This window comes from Chaetodon trifascialis, chromosome 6 (assembly GCF_039877785.1).
Source record: "Chaetodon trifascialis isolate fChaTrf1 chromosome 6, fChaTrf1.hap1, whole genome shotgun sequence".
NCBI classification, from domain to species: Eukaryota; Metazoa; Chordata; class Actinopteri; order Chaetodontiformes; family Chaetodontidae; genus Chaetodon; species Chaetodon trifascialis.
The window spans coordinates 18,325,261-18,338,371 of NC_092061.1; the positions used below are offsets into that span (position 1 = coordinate 18,325,261).

The window sequence follows — 13,111 nt, forward strand, 5'->3', positions numbered from 1 at the left end:
CTGAGGTTAGTAATGGGGGGAATATGGGTAGTATGGAAGGAGCAGGGTATAACAGAATAGCAGCCATTAAAGTAAGCAATAGGCTTTTGTGTGATATTTCAGATATTTTTTTGGTTTGCTCCAGTGAAATGTTTACAAGTTGTTTTTCATCCTGAGTCTTTAAGTAAAAAACAAGGCGAGGAACAGCATTCTTAACCCAGGATTTAAGAAAACAAAGTATGGTATGAACTTTCAGCTCGCTAACTTCCGATATTTACTCTTGCATCAAGAAAAAACAGACGCCAACTTTGCAACGAAGCCAATTCCCTTACACACACAGATACGAAACAAACAAGTACAAGTGCCTCATGCCAGAACTGAACCACCGACTTGATGCTTGCCAGTACCATCCTCCAACCAATTATGATGTATTATGAGAGGTACTTGGCTATCACAGAAGCCAGCAGATCTGCCCTGTCTCGATGAGTTGCAACATTTCCTGGCACACACAGGCCATTGATTAGAGGGGCTCAACTCACAGCCTGCAGTCTATCAGCGCTCAGGGACCGGTAATCAATTCTCTAATGCCGTTTGAGCCTATTCACTGCAGCTATGATCCACTCCTCACTGTGCAGATACGGATGCAAACACCCACATGCGCGGACATGTGTGGACGCAGCCCTGTCCGCAAATCAAGCACACGTCAAACACAACCCAGATGGCCATTGTAAAAGCAGAGGACAACTCCCAAATATTAACTTACCAAGTGTAGCAATGATAGGGCGCTGTCGTCTAATAGCATTATCAAAATGAGTGCAGCTCTCCTGAGGCGGACTCTGGTTCCTGATTACCTAGCAGTGGTGGCCCCTGTTCGTGGCAAAATCTGATCAGCACAGTACCAGACGCAAGCGTGGCCGGTCAGGAACTCAGCCACGAGGCCCCTTATCTCTACCGGCAGGCTGTAAGTTCTGTATGGGCAATGATGTCCTCCTCTGAATTAATCTGATTGGTCTCTGCTGGAAGATTATGTTCAAGTAAAACTGCTGAAAGGAAAGGTGGGGACCTAACTTCCGCTCTGTGCTAGTTGGATCAGATGGAATTACATTGTGAGGCCTTGTACAGATCAGAGAGAGACAGGACTGAATCTCTGAATGTTGGCTTCAGGCAAACTGACCAGTAATAGTTTGGATTATTGTCTTCATGAAAAACTTCATGAAAAAAAGATCATTTCGACAGTCAAACAAATGCGAGCAATAAGAACCACGCAGCCTCAATTCTAAATTACAATTGTCATAACTTTATCATTGCCTCCACATCATCTTCCTTGCAGCCGTACATTGTTTTAAAGGCAAAGTGAGGCTTTCTCAAGACTTTGCAGCAAACTATATTGTCTATAGACTCATTACTCAAAAGCTCATTTAACACCTACTGGTGAAGCTATTACCATAAAATATAATTCTGTGCTGATGCAACAGTGCAAAAAATACTTTTACTAATTACTTTTACTTAATTGTCAAATTCAGGAATTTAATGCAAATTTTACTTATGGTTGAGTATTCATATTGCAGTACTGCTACTTTCACTCAATTAAAGGATCTGAATACTTCCTCCAATGATTATATCACTTGAACGAACTAACTACTAACTAACTAACTAACTAAGGCTAGGTTTGCTGTTCATCAATTCATTTTCAAATATATAAATATATATAATATTGTCAAAAATGTTTGACAATGGGGAGATAAAGGCCATTTATGTTTGGGACTACACTAAGAAATATTTTAGGATTAAAAGGAAAAGGCCAACATTTATGTGTGAGGATATAAAGACGGTGTATGGGCGCAAACAAACTTTTGACAGCATCAAAATACATTATATACAGTTTTCTTTGGTAAATGAAAAGAGCTGTTGTTCAGTTTGGGAGTGTAGTGCTTTGGATTCTGACCTTTGTATCATGGTTCACGGCTATGAAGTAAACACAAAGCTCCAAGTCACAACTGTTTGCCGTTGAAAATCCAGAGGAGTATAACACTTACTTTGGTGTCTGCGTGTCATCCAAGCGGTTCCCCAGCTGGAACTCGTGGGATTTGCTGCGGTGCAGAGCGGTGAAGCCCGGCAGGAGATGGATGAGCTTGCGGCTCGGCGGAGGCGGCGTTCCTGGGGCCTTCACTTTGTTTCTTCGCCGCATGGGAGGAGTGCCAGGTGGGGTCATGGTGTTGACCACCAAGGGAGTCCGAGGAGGTGTGTGGCCAAAATGCCTCTGGCGGGGTGACGGGGGCAGGGAGCGGTGACCAGAGTCCAAGGGAGGGAAGAGCCCTGTGGCGGGGCTGTCGACGGTTAGTCGATCGGCATATAAAGGGGGGGCCAGGGCCTGGGGGCTGTGGCACATGTGCTGGTTGTACTTGGACTGGACTTTGGGGCTTTGGGAGAGCTGGAATCGGATCCACTGACTGGCCTCTGGCTGACACACCGGAGTGTTTTCTTTGCCCGATTCAGAGGTGGGCCACTGGATGGACCAGTCCTGCTTCGCCTGGCTCCCTGTTGGAAGAACACAGAGACTGATTTAATTTTTTTAAAAATACAAAAGAACATATTTTCTTGCTCATCTGTGAAGGTATTTCACCATGCAAATAGTTCTGGATTCATTTGCCCAGATTTTGAGATATCTATCTGTAAGCTGTCTGCCTCAAAACATACACAATGGATGTGAACGGAATTGTTTTAATGTTGATAAAAGGTTTTTAAAAATATACTCATAATTTAAAAGTCAATTTCATTTATAGAACCCAGCATCACAAATCATAATTTGCCTCACAGGGCTTCACAAACTGTACAGCATACGACACCTGCGGTCCTTTCTGTGAAACCTGCTGAGACTCAGTTCTTATGTAAAAAGATGTTGCTGTGGAATATTCCATATTTTTTCAGGACAGAGGGGACCTCCACTGTAGAAATGTCAGGGGCAGATTTCTCCTAAAACCTGAGCAAAGGAAACCAAAACTATCTGCATGTCTAGATACCACTTGGGGTGAGTGCGAAAATATGTTTTTTCCTATTATTTTGGTGAACATATTTGTGCTATGTAGTGCATCAAGTTTAACTAAATTGATTTATGTCATGCACTTAATACTAAAACACCCATTAGTTCTATTTCCGGACTGCAGCAGTAAGAGTAATCCTGGCAGCAGACGGACACTTACGACCAGCAAATGTGCTCAATTTGGGTAATGAAGAATTAACACTACTGTCTGACGTGAATGTATTAGTAGTACAACGTTGTTCAAATATGCTGATGTGGAGCAGATTAAGCATGAATGGATGGAGCGAGAGAGTGAAAAAAATGGTGCCAAAAGAGAACAGCGCAAAGCTGCATGAGTCAGAGCACAAGCCGACTTCAACTGAAACTAAACTTTCTGCTGAATGAGAAAGAAAGAGAGGCACAGAGGCAAAATAGTTGAAGGTGAGCAGCCAAAATGAGTGTTTTTGAGCTCAGATGACAATACTTTACCTCCATTACTGTGCAATTTATCCTCCTCAAGTTGTTCTTCAGAAAGAAACAAAGAGAGAATGTGTTTATTGATCTGACAGAGACACAGCTGAAATAGTCTGAAATATTCTTCTTGTCTTTCCATCTGCAGTTATGCATAGCCGAAAGGCTGTTCAGCAAAACAAAACATAATGTTGGTAGAATTGATCCTGGATACATTTCAGCAGATGCAGCATCTCATGCACGACGGAGCAAAACTGACCTCGCAGACTTCAAAATCTGCTTCTGACCTCTGAGCCACGTTTAATGCAAATTTCGATCAATATCCCAACACATTTTCTTTTTTTTTTGGTTTGTGTCATTATTTTTCTTGCCTGTGACACTGTCTCTGAGGAACTATAAGCATCAAAAACACAAACTTCAAACACACAATCAACACCAGCAACATCAAATGAACCACGAAAAATATCTCCCATAAAAGGTCCCGGCGGAATTGCAAAACTTGATGGAAAAAAAGCCTGCAGCCTGTAATGTTATGATGAAGAGGCCGCAAGGAACGACGAGTTGTGGGAAGAGACGGCTGCAAACACACAGGGGACATCATATACAGGAATTTTCAAGGCTCTCATTTTCTTTTTTTAAATATACGTTCTCAAATTTCTTGTTAAATACCCGCAAGAAGACTCCGGGGGTTGAGACTCTGCAAGTTTTCGACCACCAGAGGTTACGTTTAGCACTACAGAAACAAAGCAAAACATTTTGATTTAACAGAAACAGCTCCAATGATGAAGCTTAAAACTAAACAGAAGCTAATGCTAAGCTAAAGATACCACTTTACAGAAACCTAATGATATGTTAAGCTGTCATAAGCTGAAGGAATGGCCATATTTGTATCAACGATGGGTCAAATGAAAAAGAACTTATAGTGACATTTTTATCTCGTTATTCTGGTTTTTACGGCTCACCCCTTTAATGCTATCTTTTGGTACAGTCTCACCTCATCAAATCTGTTTCCAAAGCAGACAGTTATTTTTAACAAAAACTGAGTTAAGAGTTGATATCTAATACAGATATGTTAAACCAGCAGCTCCAGCAGCGCTTCGTGTCTTGATTTTAATTACAGTTACATACTGTAGCATTCTGCTGGGCGCAGCTCACAGCTTCGCGCCTATGGCAGGCTTCTCTCAGGCTCATGGGTATCGTAGAATTTAAAACCATCTTCCATACCAAGCTGACAAACAGGATTTCTTAGAAACAGAACTGAAGTAGCCCTGCATTCAACTGGCGACCAGTTCAGGGCGTACCCCGCCTCTCGCCCGTTGACAGCTGGGGTAGGCTCCAGTCCCCCCACAAACCTGAAAAGGGATAGTCGGGTATACGTAGACAATGGATGGATGGAGAACTGAAGTAGCCAAACAGCCATCACATAAACCTAGAGTATCCTTAAAGGGGAACAGTTTTGTGGCCCTTTTATGGCCCCAAAGAAAGCTGTGCAATATCTGATAAATCACCTCAAGTGATGTCACTGCATGGTGGGTAATGTAGGCATCAGGTTTCGATAAAGAAGAAGAACGTAATAAAATTTATGTCTGTGGATCTGCTGCATCAGTTTTGGTCCTTTTTGGACTTCAGCGAAGTCCAGCAGCGTTATAGAGGTACAATGCAAAAACTGTGGAGTACTTTAAACTGTCCATGTGAGAACTCAACTGAAAATATCAACTGTCAAAGTGGAAGTTAGTTACAGTAGAAGAAATATTTCCAGAATCAGCAGCTGCTCCTACTTTGTAACTCTGGAGTTTGCCTGTGACTCCAAACAGGGGCAAACATCCATCAAAGGTGGTGGAAAAATGCACCACACACATAACATCACGGCAAACCTCGCTGCTTAGTCCCTGCTCTGCGGCTGAAGTTTTCTCATCAGCGAATCTGCTGTTGTCTCTGGTTGTCATGGAAACCTGCTGGTTTTCAGCATTGCATGGCACATGCTTATCTGTCCCCTGCACAGAACATGTCTGTGTGAAAAGTACAAAATGTGAAATGGATAACTCACTTTTGAGTTCACTTTTGAAGACATGCAGTCATATTAAAAGCATGAGCTGCAGATCAACAGAGCTACAGATCACATTTGCAAGAATCGATTAGTCTCAAAAACAGAAACATAAACCCTGTTGACAGCTATAATTCATATATTATTATTAGTCAGCAGGGTCTCTCGAGCTGCTACCACTCTGCCCTTAGCACACTCACTGAACCCCCATTAACAGGCCCACATCTCAACCCCTTCAGGAGGACATCAAGATGCAGAAAGGACGAGTGGGCTTGAAAGAGTGCTCATCAGCAAATGTGGGGAAAGATGAGGTGTGTGCTCAATCAAGCCTCCTTTATTAGCAGGAATAAAACCACAACAGGCCACTCAGAAATGTAAAAGTTCAGCCTGACCCCACATGAATGACTAATCAACAGCCAGTGAAGAGTTCACACCACCGAAGATGAGATTACAGATTGGAGGCAACAGAGAGCTGATTGCTTCTGGTCAGGTCTAGAGGTGGTTAATACCTGACACGAGGTGCCAATTTGTTCTGTCCGTCCAGAAATTCATACCCCCTAAAAGCCAAGACAGTTTTTGGAGAAGTTCACCAATCATGTTGGATTTAAATAATGAGCCTCCCTTTGGTAATTATATTCTTGCATGAGGTAGCCTCACTGTAAAAATACTTTTGACAGCACTTATCAGCCTGCTACCCAAGTGAAATGTGTCTGCAAGAGAAGCAATGAACTTGAATCACACTCATGAAACTGTTGCTTCAAGTAATGAGTCAATTCATCAAGCACACGAGTATCTTAGCAACTGCTCCAGTAATATTGTAACAGGACTTGACTTATGAATTTCTTGTTTCACATGATCTCACCTCAGCAAACGTCTCAGACACACACACACACACACACACACACACACACACACACACACACACACACACAAAGCTCACTGCTAAATGAGATGAGAGAGTGAGCATAACCCCTTCGAGAACTCTGATTTAAGTTAATTTGTGTGGCTTGTGCTTGTTAGCGTATAAGTTTTGGAAGTTGCTTTTCATGGAGTGCATTGATGGGAAAGGACTCTACTGAGTCTTGTAATTTATCACAACTTCTGGAGGACAAATTCAACAGGGCAGTAACTTGCTGATATCAAGCCCTGACTGTGCTCAGCCGTTTTCTGCGACAGCATTCGTGCTGCGCCCTGAAGTTCACATTACAATATTGCAATATTACTTTATTGCTCCTTTCCATTGTGTTGCAGCAGGTAATATTTAAACTGTATCATGTTGCAAAGTGATCATAATACACTCGCAAGCACCTTTCATTTTCAACAGTACAGAAAATGGTGATGGTGCCATGAGCAAGCAATCAATGTCACATTCTCCAGCCAAATCACAAAATGGTATAATTGTGCATCTTGATGAATTACCTCTCGACTAGACATTTCTGCTGGATGTCGACACTAATTAGGTGGATTACTGGCTCTAATAGGAGGGGAAAATGCAAATAGGAGAATGTGACTTCATGTGACATCCATTGAGACTTGTTTTAGTGCCGTCAGTTGTACAGAAACTCTTTACACATATAAAAATGTGACTTTACTAGTCTTGTTAGATAATAACATGCTGGTAACTTCAACAGGTCACAGACACACAGAATATACTTCTGCCCTTTTTTCCCAGAGAGTAAAGATGAGACTATTAAAAGGACACTCATGTTCGTAGCTGAGGTGGAAATCACATGCTGCTGATTCAAATTCGTTCAGCTTGAAGCTTCACAGTCACTGACGATGTCGTCCTTTCACTTTTTTTCCTAGCGCTCACATCACCCTTCAAATGCACGTCAGCAGATACGTCAGTAAGCGAATGCATCACTGTTCAGAGGCACTGCATCACGTACGGCAGTGAGTTTATGATCTGACGTTCACCTTACTTAATTCTGACTTAAGACTTGAAGGCTTAAGTTCAGCTGTGCGTTCACTCTGTTGCTATAGTCCGCGAATGAGAAACAAAGTGTTTTCACGTAGGATCTCATCAGTCACAACAAGAAGCTGAGTGAGAAAACAGGAGATGAGGTGATGAAAATGAGGTTATCCTCATAGTGTGTGTTCTCAAATGCTGGTCACATTTATTCATAACTTCAGATGTAATTTTGGAGCCACATCCTCATCAATCTTCCATCCTCTCCTCTCACCTGAATAACCTTGTATCTCCACATCAACTGTCGATGCAAACAATGCACCAAGCGTTTGCGACGGCTTCTCTTCTGCAGTGATTAATGCAAACAGCACACCTTAATACCATTAATAGGGCAATCTTAACATGCAGTCAGGCTTTGAGAAAGACAGATAACAGCCTCATAATTGGACTAATTACCTCTAGATGTGTTGCTTCTTTGGGCTAAATGGCAGTGAAATGCCACTGGGACAGGGGCTGGTCTATCTTACTGCCACTGTAAACAGGATTTGGCAAAAAGGGCAATGGCTGCGTTCAACAGATGCAGTGCCCCTTTTTAATCTCGACTCTTTTAAGTTGAGGGTTTGTGGACGATCTTGCAGTGTAATCAGTGGGACTCAAAGTTAGACTCTGCTAATTAGTTAGCAGCCAATAATACCCAGGGGTGTTCAAGAACACAGGTGTTGGGGGTTCAGTCAATGTTTCTTCTAGTCAGTTTCCTTCCCTGTTGCATCTGCTCTTTCCTTCTCGACATGATCACATTTCTTCTTCACCTCCTGTCGTCACTGCCTCTTTCTCAACTTAATTCTCTCTCATGTTATTCCACGTCCTTCTTCCCCCACATGCCTCCTTCACTTTCCTGTCCTCTCCTCCAATCTCCTCCCTCGCATATTCCGTGCCTCCCTCTCCTCTGCCTTTCGTCGTCTCTTTTTTTTTTTTTCTTTGCTGATGGCATTTGAAGCCAATTAGGTGTTTTGTGTGCGTGTGAAGCTGTCACAAGGCGGGACATGGGGACATTCCGTAAAGCTAGCAAAGATTACAGAGGAAAGGCACCAAGGAGACTTTGCTAAACAAAGATCAACACTATTAGCCTGATCAACAGAACGACTCATATTCAAGAAATTCTCCAAGTGAAAACGCTTGTGTGAGTGTGTGAGTGTGAGTGTGTGTGTGCGTGGACTTGTCTAGAGGGGCAGGCTGGATAATGTGTGTATATTGCGGCACAAAGGACCGACTGGCTGCCTCCAAATTGTATGACTCATCCTCATTGCAACTCGTGGACTGCAATCCCAAGAGAGTGTAGTGAAGAATTCTATTAACTTGCATTACTTTCCTTCCTCCACCATTACACCACACAGCGACATACATTCACTTCTTATGTTCTGTATTTCTGCGGTTATGTGATGTATAAACTGCCAAGATGTAAAGTATATGAATGTCCATGTCTGCCAATTTTAACATAATTCCTCATGACTCATATACTGGAACAACATAATAAAAACGTGGCATAAATCTGTAAATCCTTTTCTGTGCTCTCATCCATACTGCTTGAATGTATCTGTAGTTTTGCAACAACCTCCAGATTTTTAAGAGGAAAATATAACTCTTTCAGTCGACTCAAGACAGAAGAACATCCTCCGCTTCTTGCTTAGCAGTGGTTAAGTGCTAAATGCTCTCATGGGGCTGTGTAACCCTTCAAAGGCACATACACGTCTCTTACTCTCGCATAGGCGCTGACACACAGGTACTCGCACAATCCCACCAACGCACACACACAGGGATGTGCAAATGTGCCGATGTTTCGAAGCTATGACATATCTCCCCCTGCAAGCTCCATCTGGGTAAGAATATGAAAAAACGGTGATGCACACCCTTTATTTCTCTCAGCTGAAAGTGCCTCTCACCGCTCTGTGTGGGGGTTGTGGTGTTGCTGTGGTGCATTCACACATCTCTAGCCAGTCCCCCTTGTTAGAGAGCCCATTAGTGGCTCTATGTGGCCAGACCTTGCCTTTGGAGAGTCAGGGAGAGAGAGAGGGGAGGGAGGGATGGGAGTACGGTTGAGGCAATGGTCGAAGAAGAGAGGCTGATGATAAACAATAAACAGGAAGACAGGAAGAAGAGACGAATAAGAGGTACACAGGGAACAAACACAGAAGGACAACTGTTTTGTGCCTCTGCCAGCCTTTGAGTTGCTGTTTACAGATCTACACAATCATCACAGTTTCAACGTGGTCACCAATTCAGTATCTGACCAAACGTGAAAAGGCCACAATCTCTCCTTCTCTTGGTGTTGAGTAACGGCCAGAAAAGTGTGGAAAAGTGAAGTCGACCTTTGACCCTTTGGACACAAAATGTCACCACTTCATTTTATCCTATGAGACATTTGTGTGAAATTTTGTTATGACTAACACATGAATTACTGAGTTGTGGCCCAAAAATGTGTTTTGTGTGGTCACAGTGACCTCCGACCACCAAATCAGTTCTTCCCCGAGTACAAATGAAACGGAAATTCCCTCAAGATATTCAAGGTTCCTCACAGGAACAGCACAGATGGATGGACAAACCGCAGACATAACCGCAAACAGAATGTTCAAGTGGCAAGGAGATCACTTTAACACCACAGTACGTGAACACAGGAAACAGACAACATTATTTGTGTGTGATCACCAGAACAAAATCAAAACTAATCAGGAAGGGGTCAAAGGTCAGCGGGCAAGGGTCAGTGGACAGCTGGAGAAAGATCAAGCAGGTCGTTCGCATTAAATCTTTGACCAGAAACCGGGGTTACCAGGTTCCACGCTTAGGTCATGACAACTGAGGCATCTCCATCTAATGGAGAAGGTGAGATGCAGCTGAAAGCTCCAGAAAGAACTAGCTGATCTTGAGTGGATAATCTGAAAAATTGTGACAATTTCAGCGCTTTTCAGCATCAGGTCACAAAAGTCCACGATCAACACCAATATGGGCTAAACGTAATGGTAAATGGTGTGAATTTCTACCTTTGTGTTTTGACTGAATTGAGGTACTTCCTCCCTTAAGGAACTTTAATTAGATCTATTTATTATTATTTGTCTCACTGACTCTCAATGCTGACCATTTTCTCAGACAAATGGCAAGAGATTAATATACTATCATATCCAAATATTTTGCATTCATTGCAATTACCCCTCAGGTGCAAGGTGGTGTGTGTGTGGGGGGGGGGGGGGGGAATCAAAATTGGGACATCTTTTCATTTAGATACAGCATGAACACAGCCAAGGTCCAAAGAGAGCTGGTCTCCAGAGACGCCTGAAGCCTGACTGGTCTGAACCCATCTGGACTTGAGGCATCGGGCTGTCTGACGGACTCTGGCAGGGGGCGTCTGCCTGACTATATGTCTGTCTTTCTGGACAACATCCACCTCCATCCCCAATGAAGCCGATGAGACAGACAGATAGGAGAGAAGTTGGAGGAGCATGCAGGAAGGCGAGCTACTCCTGCAGTCTGACAAATGAGCACAGGGACCAACAGAGAGGTGTGGATATTTTGAGAGGGCAGCTGAGCACCTGCAGAATCACAAAGAGCCCGCTGTAAAAAACCTGTTTGTCTGAATGCGTATTCTTTTCTCAAAAAATCAACAAATGCTTTGAAGAACAGCCAATTTAAAGCTCCTCTAATAAAACACTTAATAAAGCACAGTCTTGTTGAGGACACACTGAAGAAAAACTACTCAAGTTAATTTGCTTAATTGTTTGGCCAAACCTTCCTTCTGAAATGACATCTGTAACAGAACAGTGTTTAAGTGTGTGCATGCGTGTGTGTGTGTGTGTGTGAGAGAGCGTGTGTGTGTGTGGGAGAAGAGGAGAAACAGATATGTTATCAAACGGGTTTACTAAAGGTTGTTATTAAACCTACCAACCCAGTTTTAGTGATGATCTACTGCCCCCTTCTGGTTCACTTTCATCATTACAAAAGCTTTGACCTGACAGGCTGAAAACAAAGTGCGGTCTGTGACGCCACCTGGTGTGCAACCATGAAACAAAAGCAGTGCATTCAACAGAAAATGCCCTCATAAGTCCCGGCTGTTTGGAAAAGCCACTTCATGAAGTCAGTCCATAATCTAAAAATGTGGTTTTGAGCAGCAACACAGGAGAGAAATGCCTGATATATGGGTCCTTCACACGCGCGCGCGCGCGCACACACACACACACACACACACACACACACACACACACACACACACACAGCCGTTTTCATCACTTCACTCCCTTACATAGACTTAAATTCATTTCCTGGAGACTTACCCTAATCCTAACCATAAGCACTATTTGCCTATTGCTAACCCTAAACCTAATCTGTATCTGAATCTGTATTTTGTCCCCACATGTGACTGTGTAAACTGATTTTTGTCCCCACAACGTGAGTAATACATGAGCGTGCGCACACACACACACACACACACACACACACACACACACACACACACACACACACACACACATACAGAGCATCAAAACATCACCTGATCCAAGCTTTCTTGTGAAATTATTTGTAGAAATACCATCATAACGGTGTGTAAGTGTGTGTGTGAATGACTGCATAGCAGGTTGCATAAAAGCACTATATCAATGCAGCCATTTACCATTGAATTTACTATGTGCTCCCTTGTAAGCAACATTTACTAACATAAAAACCTCTGCAGTTTGACAAATGCTTAATAAAATAAAATGCTTCAACATGTTGCGCATGAACACCATACATGAACAAAGGCAAATATTTATATAGTTTCCTTGCCACATACAGAGGTTGAAAACCATGAATTAAAGGACATGTTTGACATCTGTCTTGCCGACAGTTGGATGAAAAGATCAGTACCAGCCTCATGCCTGTGTGCTAAGAATGGAGCTACAGTCAGGCAGTGATTAGCTTACAGTAGCATGTAGAGTAGAAATTTACAATGCAAATTTGGAATTTTTTTGGAATATTTCAGGAATTTGAAATACAGTGTAGGTCTGCATAATAAAGTACTGTAATGGTAAAAATATGCACATTTGTAATTCACCTAAAACAACTGGTTCAAACCAGTCACTGTGTTAAGTAAATTGGGCCGTTGTGGATGAAAACACTGCAGGATAATAGAATAAATATGTTCATTAAAGGGTTCTTAAACACCCACAGGTGTTTTCACTTAGTGTGGCTGATGAGAGCTCTGCTCAGGTTGAATGTGGTTAGAAGATAAACAGCAATGTGCAGTCACCAAACTCTACGTTTACACGTAGCAGGGTGTTTTGGAAAACGGATATTTGAGCCCCTCCGTTTTCAAAAATAACATCGTGCACACAACATCGTTTTCAAAAATGTTGTCGTTTACATGAACCCGGATAAATACGCTGTCGAGCGCATCATAACTATGCCAAACCTATGGACGAGACTGTAAACATAGGTCGCTCACATGACGTTAAGTATTTTCAGTCGCATGTTGTGACGTTTCAGAACCTAAAACGCCGTTTAACCCTGTTTATACGCCAACACATAACCGGCGTTTTCAGAAATCTCCACTTTGGCCGGAGTTTTTAAAAATGATCGTTTTCCGTGAAAAAAACGGCGTTTGCGTGTAAACGAGAGGCCAAACCGCATGAAAACATATGCGTTTTCCCTAAGTGTAAACGTAGGC

The 13,111-nt window shown here is 42.7% G+C and overlaps 1 protein-coding gene across 3 annotated transcripts in view; it reads right to left on the minus strand.

Annotated features, from left to right (window-relative positions):
- Nucleotides 1-13,111, minus strand: part of ksr2 (kinase suppressor of ras 2) — a 123,126-nt gene that overhangs the window by 93,269 nt on the left and 16,746 nt on the right. For 2 of the 3 annotated variants that reach the window (XM_070963668.1, XM_070963667.1), the window contains exons 4-5: nucleotides 3,488-3,523; nucleotides 2,016-2,517 (exon numbers count right to left, since the gene is read on the minus strand). In XM_070963668.1, coding sequence (XP_070819769.1) covers nucleotides 2,016-2,517; nucleotides 3,488-3,523 — 538 coding nt within the window. The remainder of the gene's footprint in view (nucleotides 1-2,015; nucleotides 2,518-3,487; nucleotides 3,524-13,111) is intronic. The other variant, XM_070963669.1, reaches the window with a different exon arrangement.